General features: G+C 46.5%; 1 protein-coding gene across 3 annotated transcripts in view; it reads right to left on the bottom strand.

The window, feature by feature from the left end:
• LOC139763300 (uncharacterized) overlaps positions 1 to 19,302 on the bottom strand; it is a 46,472-nt gene that overhangs the window by 5,719 nt on the left and 21,451 nt on the right. For all 3 annotated transcript variants that reach the window (XM_071689303.1, XM_071689314.1, XM_071689292.1), the window contains exons 4-5: positions 13,217 to 13,346; positions 12,228 to 12,389 (exon numbers count right to left, since the gene is read on the bottom strand). In XM_071689303.1, coding sequence (XP_071545404.1) covers positions 12,228 to 12,263 — 36 coding nt within the window. In that variant the 5' untranslated portion in view covers positions 12,264 to 12,389; positions 13,217 to 13,346. The remainder of the gene's footprint in view (positions 1 to 12,227; positions 12,390 to 13,216; positions 13,347 to 19,302) is intronic.

Genomic DNA, 19,302 nt, shown 5'->3' with positions numbered 1-19,302 from the left:
ACCTGCTCTTTTAGACGTGCTATTTAACGCGCTGGGTCAAAGGCCGAGGCGTCCGTCTCTAATGGCCGTGCCGTCTTCCTGAAGATCGTACCGTCGTGCTCATTCAGTTCCGAGAAATGACCTCTGGTTTATGGGACGCGTCAGCCGTGGCTGGGACGCTGATGCGTCGCGTTTTCTTTGTTTCCCTCCGTCCACAACGGTGGCAGTCATGACGTAAACACATACATACACGACGCAGAGACCAGTGAACGCCCGAAGATTCCACGAGAACTAAATCATGCAACGTAATAAAGTGTTGATGTATGGAAGAAGCCATTGTGTCATACGCATTTTCCTCATGTCTGAGGCTCGCTCCAGTCAAGGACAAAAAGTCCTCTAATGTTAGGCCAGGCCTTCTTAAGTGCAGGAAAAGAGGACGAAATAGATAAACGGGTAAGTGAGAAGATGGAAGAAGATTCCAAGAGGTTCTTTTTTTTTGAGGGAACAGAAAACGTAACCGGAAAAAAAAAAATGGAGACAGGTTGTACCGCTTAGGAGAAACATGAGGAGGTAAAGCGTTCCAGAACTTAAGATGCGAAAGGAAAGAAACAGACGTCACAAAGGCCTATCCATGTGTAGCCAACGGCTACGATAACCAAGTGACGCCGAAGCTTACCGAGTGTGACGTGCGGCCAACTATGCGAGTTTCGACAGAGATGGGAAACATATGAGGAGTTTCAGCAAGAGAGACAGAAATCAAACAGGTTTCCCAAGGAACTTGGCTACTTCTTATTCCATCGGGGTGGACTGTCCAAATGTGAACTTGAAAGACAGTTGTGACGAGGCGTCATGTTTACGTGAGTTTACATGAGAAAGATAAACAACAGAAGGCCTGATTGGCCTACGATTGGGTTGTCTGGTAAAGAATAAAAAAAAGGTCAACTTGACAAGAAAATGGAATTCCCATCAGCAGTTTTTAAGCTATCACTGACTCTCGCTGCCGCACATTAACTCTCCACTGTCCCCGCTACCGCTGTCGTTTATAGTTCTTTTTTTTTTTTCTGGCGTTTTCTCAGATGTATATAGAGTCGGAGAATGCACCATATGAGTCGTCAGATTCTGATTTTTTTTTCCATGCATCTGGATATCTATTAAAGTAAAAAAGACACTGATCAAAAAAAGGCAAAAAAATAAATTGGAGGAGGAGTTTGAGGAGAAACAAAACACCCGACCTTAGGAACACCACTGTTGATAAGTAGGAAAAGGAGGAGAAGGACGAAGGAGATTGGACAAAGGAGGGAAGCTTGGAACCTGGATTTGGTCGCTATACTCCTGCTGTGGCGCTGGAGAAAAACACCCTCTCTACGGAAGGTTTAATTTCGATGACGTGGGATCATAAAAAGAAAAGGAGAAAGGAGTCCTTTTTTTGCGCGGTTACGGTGTTAAGACTGTAACCATTTAGAGTACAATGGTCCGATCCTTGAACACGAGGTTACGACACCTGGAACACGAGGATACGACACGTTGAACACGAGGATACGACACCTGGAACACGAGGATACGACACCTTGAACACGAGGATACGACACCTGGAACACAAGGATACGACACCTTGAACACGAGGATACGACACCTGGAACAAGAGGATACGACACCTTGAATACGACCCTAAAGCGAAGTGTCAGTGTAACACTAGCGTCTGGCGAGGTGTCGACCACGTAGCCCGTGACGACTCAAACCAGTGTCTGATGAAGTGGGACACGGAAGCACTCGCTTGAGGAAGACAACAAAATGCTCCTCCTCCTCCTCCTACCACTCAACCAGGAAACTGAAGTTATATTTAGAAACTCCTTCCCACGATATGCTGAGAATCATTATGTTCTACACAGTTAATCTCAAGCATAAAAAAAAACTACGTGGCTGTTCATTTCCCTTCCTGCTCCCATTATGGCATCAGTTGACTAGTCTAGTCTCATGTTACGCCAGACGTGCGGGGGGGAAACACCACACTTGGTCTCTGGCTCTGAAAAAAGTTGCCAGCTGCTGAATGACAGGTAGATAGATGGCCACAGTCCTAAAGAGATGGAGATTGTTAGCGTAACTGAGAACGAGCATCATACGCTTAACTTAGCGACAAGCGTCTGTTTATACATTTCTTTCCTAGCGGAAGAAAGATTTTTCTCCCAGGAGGCTTTACGGATTACATTGGTCTGTTTCCCCCCTTCCTACTAACACCAGGGCGCCTCCTGACAAGCCGGATTACATCTGTCTGCCTCCCGACACCTGGGCGCCTCGTAACAAGCCACCAAGATGCAGGCAATAACTGACCTTATGGTCTTATGTATGAAGGTCTACAGCGGGATGGACGATCGACGCTTACGTGTGTGTGTGTGTGTGTGTGTGTGTGTGTGTGTGTGTGTGTGTGTGTGTGTCAGTCAAGGTAGACGGCATACTGGTGAAAAATATGTTCGTAAGGCGAGTCTCATTACACCTAAACAAAACTGAGAGCTCAAACTGGAAATTACAGTCTCCGAAGCTGGAATTTATATATATATACCTTTTTTTTTCAACATAATTGATAATTAGTTGCGGATGCAAGAGTAGGTCAATCTTCATGGATGAAAGCAATTACGTTCCAGGTAATTATTATTTTTTTTTTCCCCCAGGGTCATACGCGAGTGGGTCGATCCAATCTTCCATTCCCGACCCTCAGCTCACATTATCAACTTGACGTTCCAAGAGTAATTTACGATAGATATATTCCAGAGGGAACGACCTTGGACGATCTTTACCTCGGAACGATACGGAAACCACTGCTCGTTGCGTTCCAGACCCTGGAACAGTGTCTTATGTCGGGCCCACGACAGACCTTGTGGGTCTAGCTAGGTCAAGGGATGAGACAGACCCTGTGGGTCTAGCTAGGTCCAGGGAGGAGACACACCCTGTGCGTCTAGCTAGGTCCAGGGAGGAGACACACCCTGTGCGTCTAGCTAGGTCCAGGAAGGAGACAAGTCATCTTAGCGTGCTGGCTGATCATAGATCCTGATAATTGCAGCACCGGGAAATTCTGCCATCGAGCAAACCCTGATGTCAATGTGAGGTTTTACCTAAATTCTATCTGGAATCTTTCAGTTCAATTGGGGGACCTAAATGTCAACGTCAAATCCTAAAATACCCTGAGGGACCCTGAGAAGTCCTTTGTCATAGAGTTATGACTACAAGGACAAGAACATAAACTCTCAGGTCACAAGGTACATGCATCCACGTCCTACACACACACACACACACACAGCACCACCAGTGGCAAGGTGGGGGGGGGGGGGGGAGAAGTCTTAGATGGTAGAGACAATGACATCAATGGTATAATCAAACTATCCAGACGACTCATATAAAGCTCACAGTTACCATAAAGTCCCTCTACCTGCGCTGAAGGAACTACATGAGACACTTGTCCTACATCATCCAAACAGTGTTCATTAAGTCACTGGAAGAAGGTGTAGTCCAAAAAGATGTGGAAGAGGGTAAGTGTCGTACCTATTTTTTAAGAAAGATGATAGGGATATGGTGCTGATCTACAATCCAGCCTCCCTAGCAGCTGTCATAGCAAAACACTGGAAAATATGAAAGTAAAAGGATAGCTACTTACACAGGAGAAACAGCTTCGCTGGGAGACTAACACGGTTGAAAGAAATGGAGGTCAAGCATCATCAAATCTCTTTTAGGCCTCTATGACACGGTGAGTTCCACCTCCAGTCAAATAAGTATGGGTCGACTGCGTGTCCCTGGACCTCACTGGAGGTTGATCAAGGAGCTAGATCTACAGGCAGGTGTAAGAGGCAGGCTCCTTCAACATAGAGATTACCATAGGGAGCAAAGGCCTCAGATTAAAGGGGGAGGGAGGAGGGGCGGTATCTTCGAGAGGGGATGTGGTTCCCCGTGGGATACCCTAGTGCTCGACCTTGGGCCCACTGCTGTTCTTGGTGCACGTAAGTAACTTCTCTGATGCAGTGGACTCCTACCTGACACATGCTCACGGATGGTGGCCCAGGTCGTGAGTGAAGTAGAGATGACAAAGATCGCATCAGCTTACCAAGGGGGAACCCTGGGACAAACTTCAAAGTGGGTCTAATAAATGACCGATGAAATTCAGTCTTAGTACGTGCTTGGTAATGAGGGTGGGACTGAGCGAAAGAAGACTCAATGCAATCAATACCTAGTGAGGAAATGAGCTATTGAAATCTATATATGAAAGAGACCTAAGGGCCAAAGTTCCATATCAGAATCGTACTTAAGAACTCCTCCCTATACTGTACCAGTGGGTAATTACATAAACACACCCACACACAGTACAGAAACTTCAAGAGATGGAGCCCCACGAGCGTGGAACTCCCTCCTCGATCTGTACAGGTTGGTAATTACAAATAGGTAGTTACACACACACACACACACACACACACACACACACACACACACACACACACACACACACACACACACACACACACACTCGCTGAGGCATTGAGCCACACCTCATCTCGTTTTCTCACATTGCATCAAATCCATAAAACGTAACAATAACTTTTTTTCCCCTCGGAAAAAAAGGTCATTGAGGCTCGACCTTGAAAACTAAACACAGATGCGACGGGGGTCCGTATATATAAAGCCGTGGACGACCCATCCACCACAACCCTGGGCAGGTCTACGACTTGCGTTACCAAATGCCTATCCTTTCCAGACCCGATGCAACACGATCTATGACCTTTGCTACCTGGACCGTATCCTCTGGAGACCAGATGCAACTTGACCCTTGATCTATAAAGCCAGACGAACTCATGCTGAAGTCGCCGTAAATGGCTGATAGCAGTGCAAGTGCAAGTGCGTGTGTGTGTGTGTGTGTGTGTGTGTGTGTGTGTGTGTATGTGTGTGTGTGTGTGTGTGTGTGTGTGGCGGTGAGGTAAGGACAGAGTGTCAACACTGGCCTCGCCACCCAGCGGCCGTGACCTATTGCGACGGCTTCCGTGTAGTTATGTGCTGCAGCTGTTTCCTCTCCCTCCTCGACCACCTTCCTGCCTCCCTTTCCCCCATCAGCCGTCAGGAGAAACCTCTACCTCTTCCTCAGTAGCCAACACCCACTCCCCTTCCCTCCCCACACGCCTCCAACACTCCCCCAGCAGACTCCACACTCTCAACTCTTCCCCTTGCATCAATGCCCCCGCCACTTCGAGGTCCCCTTCTGCCGGGGGAAGCAGACACCGCTCGCTCTCTTGCTCCTGCCAGGCGCACATCTGGTGCCCCTCTCCGCACGTCTCCAGGATCGGCCTCAGGTTTTGCCCTCATTAACACGCTGAAAGGCGGGAGATGGCGCCCTGGGGAGTGGAATGGGAGCGATGACCTGCCTCTCGCTGTAGCGACGAAGCCGTGTCTCCGGAGATGCTACGAGGTGTGGTATGGCATGGCAGACTGGTACTGTAACAGTGAGAGGTGCTCTCGTGAGGAGGAGAAGGAGTCATTCTGGCAAATATTCTAACCTCTTGAACGAGATGGCACGACCCTTGAGGATGACTGTTACGACCCTTGAACAAGATGGTACGACCTTTTCGCACGACGGTGAGACCCTTAAAGAACGACGGTGTGACCCTGTGATATGATGACCTGACTTTTGACCTGATACTTCAATAGTGAAGGCAAGCGACACGTATAAGCATACCCAAGAGTTGTAGCGTCGTGCTCAAGAATCGAACTGTCTTGCTAAGTGCTCAAAATAACAAACAAACGGAGGAAATAACCACTATTCAACACGAGTCTAGCGGTAAAATGAGGGACGTGCTTATGAACCTCCTTACGCTCGACTAACCAACTTGTGTGAGAATGAGAACTAGTGATACAATGAGCTAACTGTGAGCCTGGCAGCTTACAGATGAGGTCGGAGGAACCCTGGTGACGCTGGCCAACACAGGATTTCAATCATGTTTAAAAAATCTGACTAATTTATCAAAAGGTGTGAATTCAGTTTTTTAATTCCTTCCACATAGCATTTCCTTTTCTGCCCCACGTCTTACGACTCTCTTGTAACGAGTGTGACAACCTGTTATCACGGACGGCGTTACTCTTCTTAGTCTGCTATGAGACTCGTAAGACTAATGAAGGCGTTACTATTCTTGTCTTGCCACGATAGTCGTAAGATCAAATGAAATACTCCATTCACATGGATCCTCATGTTGAAACTCGTCATTGCCGTGACTATCAGCGACTGTACGCCACTTAAAAGAGTACATCCGAGAACTACTGCAGTGTCTATAGTGCACCAGTGTGTGGCGTTGCTGCAGAAGTGAGTACATCTACAATGGGTTCTGGGTACCGCCCTGCGGGACGCCGCCTCCCAAGACACGACAGGAGCGCGAGATCTGTCATTACGGTTGACCTTTCCCGCAAGAGCCACCACACCAAGTCAAGCCGACTGGCGCCGTGGACGATAACCTGACCGTATCTGAGAAAGGTACTCGTTCCAACTAGCCAATCAGAGACTGGGGAGATGTTGAGTCGTCGTGGCCCAATCAGAGACGAGTATGTAAGGTCTCCAGGGACACCTCAAGACCTTTGGTAAACAATGTGACGATCGTGGTGTTCTGAGGTGGCGAGATGGGTCAGACGACCCATCACGAGCAGAAATACAGCTCTCTGGAGGACCAGCTGGTGTAGGGCAGGGTCGTCCTTGTGAGAGACCAGGGGAAGGTCGTCCTCGGGAGGGACACCCTTGTAGGAGTCCTGGGGAGGGTCGTCCTTGTGGGAGACTCCAAGGGAGGGACGTCCCTGTGAGAGAGTCCAGGGGAGGGATGTCCCAGTGAGAGTCCACGTCAGGGTCGTCTCCTTGTGAGGAGAGAGTCTTGGGAAGGGACGCCCTTGTGAGAGTCCAGGGGAGGGAAGTCCCTGTCAGAGTCCTGGTGAAGGATGCCCTTGCGGCACTCCAGGGATACATGACTCTGGAAGGCATTTGAGTCTCGGGTCTATAGGGCGTGTGCCTGCAGCAGGGTCTACGCCTCCACCCACTAAGGCATATCATGTAAATTTTATCACCTGGAGAAGGTCTTCTAAATCACTTATTTGTACGATTGCGGGTTTTTCTCCCCTAAACTTCCATCCTCCCTTTCTATTCATCTTTATGTCTATTGTTTTTCCGGCCTACTGAGGCCATAGCAGATACATAAAACACGAGGACTTACGTAAGACATATGCAAATTTGAGAGGTACGGCCGCCCTTCCAACATGGCGACACAAAAGCTGGGAATCATGGCGTGAACTTTGACCCTTAAAGGTTCGGTCAAAGGTCATGTCGTCCAACCTAGCGTTAGAGGGGGACACGCACTGTTCTGCTGCAGGGTTGCGTACCCCTCTTTTTTTTTCAAGGTGGGTTTAAACTTTAACCCACCTACCCACAGACACCCACCGAAACGTAAATATCACATGGAGTGACCCGGGGTGAACAATGTCACCCCCTGGGGAGGGTGTCCTCGCCTCCCCCGACTGAAAATGGACGGTGTCAAGCTGGAAACGTAGCCAATCCTTTCCATATCCGGCTGGGGAGAACGACTCCTCCCTCCCGACACCAGCCCACAGAACCACTCCAGGATACACGAAGTCCCTTGGTATCTGGAGCCACGTAAAGTGTCTGTGGATAAGCCACGACATCCTTCGTCAGGTGACGTGTAGCCATAAGATCCTCCACCATCAGACAATGGCTCGAAACGGGTACAGGGAACCACACTCTCCGCCCTCCTACACAGAGAGTTCCTCTCCCTCTCTTTCTCTCTGTGCGAGTCATGGGATCCTTTGATCCAGGGGGGTGTGGAGGTCCTTCCGCATCATCCTAGAGGGCGCAGGGGACGCCAAGTCATCTCCAGGTAGAGGAAGAGTCCTTCGGAGTCATCTGAGGTGCCAAGCTTTCCTGTAGGACATGGGTGGCTAGCGTCCGGCCCCCAGCTTGCTCAACGTGGTTCCTATATTTTTTTTTCCTCCTCCTCTCTCCCTTGTGTCGCTCAAGGTCGTACGGTCTGGTCGCACAGAGGGATATGGAATGCCAAGGGTCGTACAGGAGTCTTGCACCTGGCCTCCTGTGGGGAGTCGTGGGCGCCGGAGGCCGGCCTCTCCCGTGTTAGTGAACGCTGGAGGCCGGCCTCTTAAAGCTATAGTAACCACTGGAGGACGACCTCTCGTACCTATACATTACACTCGAAGACTCACTAACGGTATCATGTAAGACAGCTCTCCACCAAGCTACAGAGATCATGAGTCAGGCAAGATATGTATAATTAAGGTAACTATGTATAAGGTGGCAGTGTATAATTAAGGTAACTATGTATAAGGTGGCAGTGTATAATTAAGGCAACTATGTATAAGGTGGCTGTGTATAATTAAGGTAACTATGTATAAGGTGGCAGTGTATAATTAAGGTAACTATGTATAAGGTGGCAGTGTATAATTAAGGCAACTATGTATAAGGTGGCTGTGTATAATTAAGGTAACTATGTATAAGGTGGCAGTGCATAATTAAGGTAACTATGTATAAGGTGGCTGTGTATAATTAAGGTAACTATGTATAAGGTGGCTGTGTATAATTAAGGTAACTATGTATAAGGTGGCAGTGCATAATTAAGGTAACTATGTATAAGGTAGCAGTGTATAATTAAGGTAACTATGTATAAGGTGGCAGTGTATAATTAAGGTAACTATGTATAAGGTGGCAGTGTATAATTAAGGTAACTATGTATAAGGTGGCTGTGTATAATTAAGGCAACTCTGTATAAGGTGGGTGTGTATAATTAAGGTAACTATGTATAAGGTGGCTGTGTATAATTAAGGCAACTATGTATAAGGTGGCTGTGTATAATTAAGGTAACTATGTATAAGGTGGGTGTGTATAATTAAGGCAACTATGTATAAGGTGGCTGTGTATAATTAAGGTAACTATGTATAAGGTGGGTGTGTATAATTAAGGCAACTATGTATAAGGTGGCTGTGTATAATTAAGGCAACTATGTATAAGGTGGCTGTGTATAATCATTTCTGTGCTGTAGAGGGAGGGAGTTGTACACTCGTGAGGAGGGGCGCCTTCATCTTTTGAACCCTCTCTTCCCATACAGCTTATTCAAACACCTACGTGTTGTCAGCATTAACCATACCCTCACACTCAGTTCACTCCATTCATCCACCATGATGCGACATAAGCACCTTTATCACATACCTTCTGAACAGGTTCCTTGCTTAATCTCGAAGAACTGTTCACCATCCATGTCATTAATGTTTTAAAAAGTTAACGGTTGGGATCAGGTCACCTCTTACTCTTCTCTCTTCCACGGTGGGCAAATTTAGCGCCCACTGCTATTTCCCTATAACCATCTGTGTGTGTGTGCCGGTTGGGATCAAGTCATCTCCTACTCTTCTCTCTTCCACGGTGGGCAAATTTAGCGCCCACTGCTATTTCCCTATAACCATCTGTGTGTGTGTGCCTTGTATGTGTGTGCTAACAAACATAGGAGTAAAGACATGGTACATACATATACAAGGTTAAGAGACGGGGCAACACGAGTGTATAAAACCTCTCTCTCTCCCCGTAGCACACACATGGTCATCGTTTGGCAGTGGTGCCAAGACAAAGCAATATACAGACTGTAAAGATACTGTGAATCGTAACGCCAGAGGAGCAAGGGGGGTGTTCATCACCACGTAGGGAGACACCAGCTGATCCTCAAGCAGGAGCAGAGCCAGTAATGTTCAAGCAGGGGCACAGCAGATGATCTTCAAGCAGGGGGAACAGCAGATGATCAAGCAGAAACACAGCCAGCAGTCTTCCAGAAAGGGGCACAGCAGATGATCTTCAAGCAGGAGGACAACAGACGATCTTCAAAGCAGGAGGACAGCAGACGATCTTCAAAGCAGGAGGACAGCAGATGATCTTCAAAGCAGAGGCGTGTTGGATTCTCTTCAAGCAGAGGTGGAGAAGGGGGGGGGGGGGGGGTATGCCAGACCCCCATGGAGAGGTAGGGTGCCGGCAAGCAACAGCAGAGGATGCAAGTGGCCTTTGTGGGGAGAGTGCAAGCACGGCTAAGGCGGCGTTGCTTGCGTCCGCCAGACTCGCTTGAAGGTGAGTGGGTTGTGGCAGACACAGACGGCAGGGCGAGCTAGCTCTACAGCCGCCACTGGCTTGCGAGCGAGATGTAGATCACCCGATTGTGGGCCGGCGACTCTCTACGAGTGGGTGAAGGCCAAGGGGGGAGAGAGAGAGAGAGAGAGAGAGAGAGAGAGAGAGAGAGAGAGAGACAGAGAGAGAGAGGCAGAGATGGCTCACTATGACTTGTAGTAGACTTTACATTATGGAAGGTCGAAATCTCGGCTGTTTAACGCGAAAGACTTATAGACGCATGAAGTGTTACATCCTTGCAGGAAGTGCGAGTAGCTGTAGGTAGTGTTAGAGCCTTGTAGGAAGTGCGAGTGCCTTATAAGAAGTGTGAGTACCTGTAGGAAGCGAGTGTGTGTTGAGGGGGAATGGGACGCAATGCTATGTGTGTGTGTAATGAGGAAGTGTATGCGGGTTTATAGATGAGTATACAGGAAGTGTACATAGATTTAACCTAATGAGTGTCACGTGAGGGTTTACGTATACGTGTCAAGGGTTCGGAACCTAACTATTCAGGTAACATAACACACTCAGACTCTGTACATATTGCTGAAGGCAAGACATACACTCAATTCAAGGTCTGACCGTATGTGACTTGATTGGTTATGTTGGAGTGAGTTAACTTTAATCGGGGCTGTAGGAAGTCTTTATGAAACTCGGACAGCACGAGCGTGCACATCTCCTGAGGTGGAATGCCCACACGCGCAAGGCGAAGGCTACAGAGCGTGACATGAGCTGAGGGTACGATTCCCTGAACTCTGTTGCCCTAAGTTTTGGGTGGCTCTTAAGTCAAAAGTCGAGAGAGATATATAGAGATTTTTTCGTGCTTTATACAGATGATCAATGACAATAATAATGATAACAATAACTACCACTACCACTACTTCTACTACAAATACTACCACTAAAAATAACGAAAATATCATATCTACTTGCTTTTGCCGTGCTGGCGCCAGGAACAAATGATGAATGGCCTCATTTGCTCACATCTAATCTCTGACCGTCTTATACATATCGGAGCACAACCAGAGTCTCCCATCCACAGACAAGCCCCACAGGCAACCACTTCATATGCCCTAGCTCAGCCCAATGCCAGCACGTTAACCCTCATATACCTACACTGATCCAGTTCATTTAATCCCATGCATGCCTTTTGTCCGAGTGTGTTCAGGACCCGATACCCCAGAGCCCCATTTACTCCATTCTCCAATCTCCTTCTCGGTCTCCTCCTCCTCCTCTTTGCTCCCTTCGCTTCTGCCACAGATATTGGGTCATTCTTTCTTCACTCATCCCCTCTCCACGAATGAACCATTGCAGTACACTCCCATGTCTGTCTTCTGACTCTGATTGCGCTTCCTACCATACCGTCTCTCCTACACTGTCACTCCTTACACGATCAACCCGCCTCACACCACCCGTCATATTAAGGCATTTCGTCTCAAGCACGCCCCACCGTCTTCCTTTCTGAAGCATCTAAGAACCAAGACACATCCATACAAACACTGCCGGCACTGCCTTGCCTTCAAACATACTCATCTTCGCCCTAACAGACACTGACCACTCCTTCCACACACTCCTTAAAAATATCCAGGACCTTTGCCCCCCTTTTTCTACCCTATGACTCACTTCATCCCCTAATGGTTTCATCAGCTGTCACGTCCACTCCCAGATACCTAAACCACTCCACTTCCTCCAGGTTCTCCCTACTCAAACTTACAATCTGACGTTCCTCTCTCACCACCACCTCCTCTGCTGTCGCACCCCATTACTTTTCCAATGATCACATTTACAGTCAACTTTCTCCTTGTACACACACACACTCTTCCAAACTCTGTCACCAGCTTCTGGAGTTCGTCTCTCTCTCTCTCCCTCTCCCTCCTCCCCCATCTCTCTCTCCCTCTCCCTCTCTCTCTCTCTCTCTCTCTCTCTCTCTCTCTCTCTCTCTCTCTCTCTCTCGTCTGCCACCAGAACACTTTAATCATCTGCAGACAGACTACCACTACTACTACTACTACTACTAAACTAAAATAGAAGCTTGTCCAATACCCTTCGAAGGTGAAGACATAGCATGACTTACGTCAAACGGAGGTGGTATGGAAAGCGACCATGACATGCCCTCCAAACAATGCCTGCAGTAATTGAGATAATCTGCAGTAAGTGCGAGGAAAGTGGCACTTAAAAGCTCTTACAGGAAGCATGTTCTTGAGGAAGTCAGGCAGTGACTGATGATGGTGAAAATCTGGAAGTTAATAAGAGATGTGTATGAGCATATATATATATATATATATATATATATATATATATATATATATATATATATATATATATATATATATATATTTTTTTTTTTCATGCTATTCGCCATTTCCCACGTTAGCGAGGTAGCGTTAAGAACAGAGGACTGGGCCTTTGAGGGAATATCCTCACCTGGACCCCTTCTCTGTTCCTTCTTTTGAAAAAAAACAAAAACAAAACGAGTCCTATGAGTTCACGGGAAAAATGAAACACGATAAGTTCTCAAGTGCACTTTCGTGTAATAATCACATCAGGGGAGACACAAGAGAGAAACATAAGTCAGTTGATATACATCGAAGAGACGAAGGTTATATTTCTCTCTTGTGTCTCCCCTGATGATGTGATTATTACACGAAAGTGCACTTGGGAACTTATCGTGTTTCATTTTCCCCGTGGACTCATAGGAATATCTTGATCACACGCAAAATTGTGATCCTTTCCAATATATATATATATAATGACATACTATGAAAGCTACTCATCAGTTATCTCTATGATGACAACTATTTTTATGATACCATCTGCATGATGACAGCTATCTGTATGACACCATCTGTATGATGACAGCTATCTGTATGATACCATCTGTATGATGACAGCTATCTGTATGATACCATCTGTATGATACGATCTATCAGTACACCGAGACTCATCTGTATAGTAACAACTACCAAGACGATGAGAACCCATGTGTGTGTGATAACAGCTCCCTGTGTGATGACAACTGCATCTACAGGGCCAAGGTGGGATACCTCAAACACATCTACTTACACAAGAGGTTTGACTTCCACGTCTCTGGGCTTGGATCCCCCTTCCTCCTCACGGCGACTTTCCCGTCCACATGGATATCTGGTCATCGACATAGGGCACTGGAATCCTTCCTCCACGACCCGGAACTATCCTGTCAGATACCAAGGGTGGAGTGTCAGGAAATCATATCAGTCCCCTTTTCTGCTCTGTCTTAGACAGTAATATGAATAGAACGAAAATGAAACTAAATCAACCCACAAACATACACATATATATATGTTAAATCATTTCGTGTTTTCGTTAGTGTAAATTTGCCTTTATCAATACCTACATGTGTCTTTTGTTTTTACTCCAGTGTTACGTTATGGAGAAACTGAATTGTCTTTTTACTTCAGTGTTACGTTATGGAGAAACTGAATTGTCTTTTTACTTCAGTGTTACATTATGGAGAAACTAAATTGACTACCAAACATCTTTTTCCCGCCACCTCTGAGGAAATTCAGACTCAGTCCTTGAACTCCAGAGTGAGTGTGGGACCTTTGGTAAGGTCAAGGACCTGGGTGCGTTACGTCATGCATGGCCTGAATGACTGACCTTCCGAAGACGGGGGGGGGCCGAGGCCGGGGGGGAAAAGGTCAAGGTCAGCATGGTAAGGTCACGTAATCTCCCGATGTAAGATAACAGACTCTGTTATCTGACTGAGTGCAAGGACCCAGACGGCCTTTTCTTTTTTTTTCTTTTTTTTTGGTCGTCCTGAAGATGTTTAGACAATCTTGGGGGGGGGGAAGAGAAGAGAAGAGAGAGAGAGAGAGAGAGAGAGAGAGAGAGAGAGAGAGAGAGAGAGAGAGAGAGAGAGAGAGAGAGAGAGAGAGATATGTGTCCAAACTCGGAAACCGATAAATTCCAGAGGCAGTTTACTGCCTATCGCAAAAAAAAAAAGAAAAAAAAAAGATTTAAAGCAGGAAAATAAGGGGGGGGGGGATGATCCTGTACACTCCCACGACCCAGGGGGAAGGGGGGGGGGGTCATGTTTCGCTCCGCTTAAGACGACTAGGTCAATCGAGGTCGCCACCGTGCAGCACTGGAAGGGTTGGTGTTTGGAGTAAGGTCATGGGAGAGCACACTGGGTCGTTCGTCCACGGACCTCATGCTCATGGGTCGTTCCTGGTGGTCGTTCCGCTCATAGATAAGGCGAGGTTGGGCATCACCCACGAAGGAAGACGGTACGACCCCTAGATCACTCACTGAGCACGACGGTACGACCCCTAGATCACTCACTGAGCACGACGGTACGACCCCTAGATCACTCACTGAGCACGACGGTACGATCCTTGAGCAAGGCGGTACGACCCTAGAGCACGACGGGCAGGTCTTTGAATATATTGATGGAGCGGCCCCCTAAGCACGATGGCAGGATTCTTTGAGAACGACGGTACGACCCTTAGGGGGCACGATGGCTTGCGCTTTGACTGCACCCTTAAGAGCCAAGCTAAACGGTCGTGTTCAAGGTGTACGTATAAGGAGGTAAACCACCTCACAATCGTCTCCATCGCGTGACAGAACACCCTGAGGATATGTCCCCCCTCCTTGAGAAAGGGTACCACCTCTTTTGGGTTTCTTTCAACGATGCTCACAAACGACCCTGGAAAACCAATCCCGTGAGACTTCGGGGGGTCGTGTCTCAAGAGAACACTTCGATGGTCTCTACTCCACGCCGGCTCTGGAAAGGAGAGATAACAGACGCCCAGCCACCTGTGATTTGACCAATCGTCTGAAAGCTTCACCGGCCACGTAGGAGCAGCTGGGTCACACAGGAAGCTGGACAACGAAGCTTATGAAAGCTTATCAAAGCGTTCCACGACACCGTTTTGTGCTCATAACAAAACACATGGTTTTCACAGTTGATTTTCCAGCGTGGGTAGCATTTTCTAATTATGCCATCCCACCGACGTTTATAATAATGCTGGTAGTAGCGGATCACATCATAAGAAAATTCCGAACGATTCTCCAACCAATGTTTGCATTAATCCTGGTTGTTGAGAAGACTCAATCAGTCACTGGAAGCATTATGCAGACATTTCATATCGTTCGACTGTATCAAGTCTACCCTCCTTGTGAACGAACGTCCCTGGCCTCTGCTCTCCTGCAGGGGTAGAAGCTGGAGACCCCAGTGTTTTCAATTATAAAAGCCCTCGACTCTACCCATGTAAATAGGAAAGACGGAAGACATAAGACACAAAGACATGGGTCCAACTGGTCACGTTAGAAAGCCTTTACGTACACTTACCTTTCTGTCTGGGTCACTTATCCTCTGAAACCTCATCCCCTTATCTTCATATAATGATAACAATAACATGATGATTTGTGTTATCACCACTGTTACTATTACAGTAATTTTGATTCAGGGTCGGACTTATCTTCCAGTTGGGGGACTGTGTCCTTGTGTTGTCTTACATTTCCCGGCCTGAAGATGGCAGCACTGTAGCATGACACCCCCACCCCCCTCAGATGCCAAGGCAGGCAAAAGGTCTCCTGCAATCCTACAATACCGGCTAATGAAAAAGAAATTCTTAAGAGACAATAAATGCAGTGAAGAAGTTGGGTGCGGATGAGGCGACGGGAGCCAGTAAGGTGGGTGGGTGGGTGGCTGGCGTGAAGGACCTTGAATTTCCTCCGAAGGATTAACCCCTGGAGCACGACCTTCGAATACGAGGACCTCGTCTTTGACCCGACCCTTTAGAGGTCAAGGTTTAAGTCGAGAAGGTTCCTCTGACGTGCGTCCTTTCTTCCCATCCACCAAGTTGGTTTCCATCCTTCGAAGGAGTCTCCTACTTAATCCTGGCCGAAGATCCAGCTTCTTTACCAGCTTCCTGTGTCCAATTCTCTCTGACGATCCAGAGGCAGAGAATCCACTCTGTCATATATTATGCTTAAAGTCGTGCTCACTTTCTCAGAGAAGTCCAGGAGGCATTTGCTTGCTGATCACCTCTTCTTATACATTTCCTGTTGATGTATCGTGTCACTGTTCTTTTCAAACGTGAAATATCAAATATTAAGACTATAAACAGCCTTTTAAGAATTCGAATATTTTTATCTAATAGGCTAATGTGCTCGCCTTTCCCGCCTCGGTAGAAACTGGGCATTCGCATTGGTCCTTCCCTTCCCTTTCTTATATTGGGAAGTACTATAATACAGGATGGGGTAACTTCCAGCCATGGCCCCCTCCGCCACTACCTCCCTTGGTCGTCTTGCGCAAGGTGCAGGAGATCCGTGGGTGGTATTCTACCCTCCTTATCCCCCAGACATTCCAGATATTTCCTGACTCCTTGTAAATCCCAGAGAAGCGGATCGTTGCTCGAATTTGAGAATGAACAGTGGAGACGATGATGTGATTATTACACGAAAGTGCACTTGGGAACTTATCATGTTTTATTTTCACCGTGGACTCATAGGAATATATATATATATATATATATATATATATATATATATATATATATATATATATATATATATATATACATTCAGCCCTCGTTCACAAGGTTCCCATACTCTTTCAACCTTAACAAATTCATCGACTGCCAGCCGACGGCGATACACGACAGGCCAAAAACACCTCCCAGCCTCGCCCGTGTGGCGACCATTAAAAAAAAAAAGGGCAAAAGGATTTTTTTTTTTTTTTTGGTCGCATTCTGAGTCCATATGAAATGCTGGTCCGGTTTCACAACGACGGCGAATGTGTGTGTGTGTGTGCGTGTGTAGCGAAACGGCCAAACTCGAACCGCCACTATGAGGGTGGGAGTCGGGTGCGCTACCACTCAGCCAGCAGGTCCTCAAAGAAAAGACATTTTCCATCGTTGTTAAACACCCGTTACTCCCACACAAACTCTGCCTTGGGCTACAAGAAGCCTTTTGGAAATAGGTCAAGAGTAACACCGGGAGCCTTTTACGTAAAAACCAAGCTGGCTTTGGGGGTCATCATTATCACAAAGCATTAAGATATCTTTAAGAGAAAAAGGAGGACATAAATAAGAACACCCAAAGGCCCTAATCCAAACAAGGTGCGTTAGATAAGTCAGTCTCCTGACGTCGTGTTCAAGACGTAACTCAAGTAAAAGGGTCGAGCGCCAAGGGTATGGAGGGGAAAAGAGGCAAACGTCACAACGATCTATTCAAACGTCACAACGATCTATTCAAACGTCACAACGATCTATTCAAACGTCACAACGATCTATTCAATCCTCACAGCGATCTATTCAAACGTCACAACGATCTATTCAACGTAACAACGATCTATTCAAACGTCACAACGATCTATTCAATCGTCACAACGATCTATTCAAACGTCACAACGATCTATCCAAACGTCACAACGATCTATTCAAACGTCACAACGATCTATTCAAACGTCACAACGATCTATTCAAACGTCACAACGATCTATTCAAACGTCACAACGATCTATTCAAACGTCACAACGGTCTATTCAAACGTCACAACGACCTATTCAAACGTCACAACGACCTATTCAAACGTCATAACGATCCATTCAAACGTCACAACGATCTATTCAAACGTCACAACGATCTATCCAAACGTCACAACGATCTATTCAAACGTCACAACGATCTATTCAAACGTCACAACGATCCATTCAAACGTCACAACGATCTATTCAAACGTCACAACGATCTATTCAAACGTCACAACGATCTATTCAAACGTCACAACGATCTATTCAAACGTCACAACGATCTATTCAAACGTCACAACTGTCTATTCAAACGTCACAACGACCTATTCATACGCACAACGATCTATTCAAACGTCACAACGATCTATTCAAACGTCACAACGATCTATTCAAACGTCACAACGATCTATTCAGAAACGAGAATGGTACCAGGCGCTGAACTACAGAATGGTCTCATTCACTCACGAGCGTGGTGTGTAACGTTCTGGAAAAAAGATACCATTACAAAGGAAGTCAAGACAGCCACAGACCAGTGGGGTCTTCTCGAAGCTGGTTGCCATAGTGGAAGACATCAGAAACTCACAGAACAGAGTGGGGAAAGTTTGAAAGTATACAGACGATTCAAGGACAATTACCAGCAAAGTGTCAAGTGTAATTAAGGAGACGTGACTGATACAAGTCTTAGGCTTTCAGCGAAGTATCTATCAAGTCTCTTCTTAAACGCATCCATAGCACTACTTTCAAGCACTCTTGATTGACCAATCATTATTGCATGTATTAACGATCCTGTGGCAGGAAAAAAGTATTTCGCCCCAATTTCGATCTACGTGAATGGATTACCTGAAGGTGTGGGTTCCTGCGTGAATATGTGTTGAAGATGATGACGCAGCGATGACGTGGGAAGTAAAAGGCGACGAGAACCACAAAAACCCACAAAAGGCCCGCCAAAAAACAAACAAACAAAAACACAAACACAAAGTTGGATCGATTCGTTTGACGGAATTCAACCGGATCAAATATATCCATCAACAAACATACACAGAGAAACAAACACAAACATACACAAACTCATCCATATCGGTTCTTATCATAATTCACTGAGCCACCCACGCCTGGCTTATCCCTCTTCTCGGTTAAATAAATATTTTTGGAAAAAAATTCGCCACCGAGAGGTTACTGCGAATATTGTTTTCACTGTAAAGGACGTATAGAGGCCCCTTTCAAAACAAAAGACAAAATATATACATACAAAGTACATATATATTCAGTCTCCCTATGAGCTAATAAGGGAAATAAGTCGAAAAGTGTAACTGTAAGAGAATGATGAATCAAAGTTGGAATCCGTACAAGGGTGTTCAATCCTCAAAGATCCTTGAAGGTTCGAACCCTTGAAGAGGTTACATAAAAACACTCCATCTCCCTTCGATCTATTGCTCCACTCCAACCCCTCAGGCAGGGAGGGTTTCCCAGACAACCCAAGCCAAATGGCAACAACTTCTACTGCGTTGTGTGTCCTGTCTGGAATCAGACGATGGAATTCTGAGGTGTCGTCATCTTCATAACCCAATGCGTAACCTGAACCTTGGGATTCACTTATAGGTAGTGTACCTTATAGCACCTATAGGTCATACGA

The sequence above is a fragment of the Panulirus ornatus genome, chromosome 3 (assembly GCF_036320965.1).
Source record: "Panulirus ornatus isolate Po-2019 chromosome 3, ASM3632096v1, whole genome shotgun sequence".
Classification (NCBI taxonomy): Eukaryota; Metazoa; Arthropoda; class Malacostraca; order Decapoda; family Palinuridae; genus Panulirus; species Panulirus ornatus.
The sequence above is the reverse complement of the archived record's forward strand: the minus strand, read 5'-3'. Positions and strand labels throughout refer to the sequence as shown.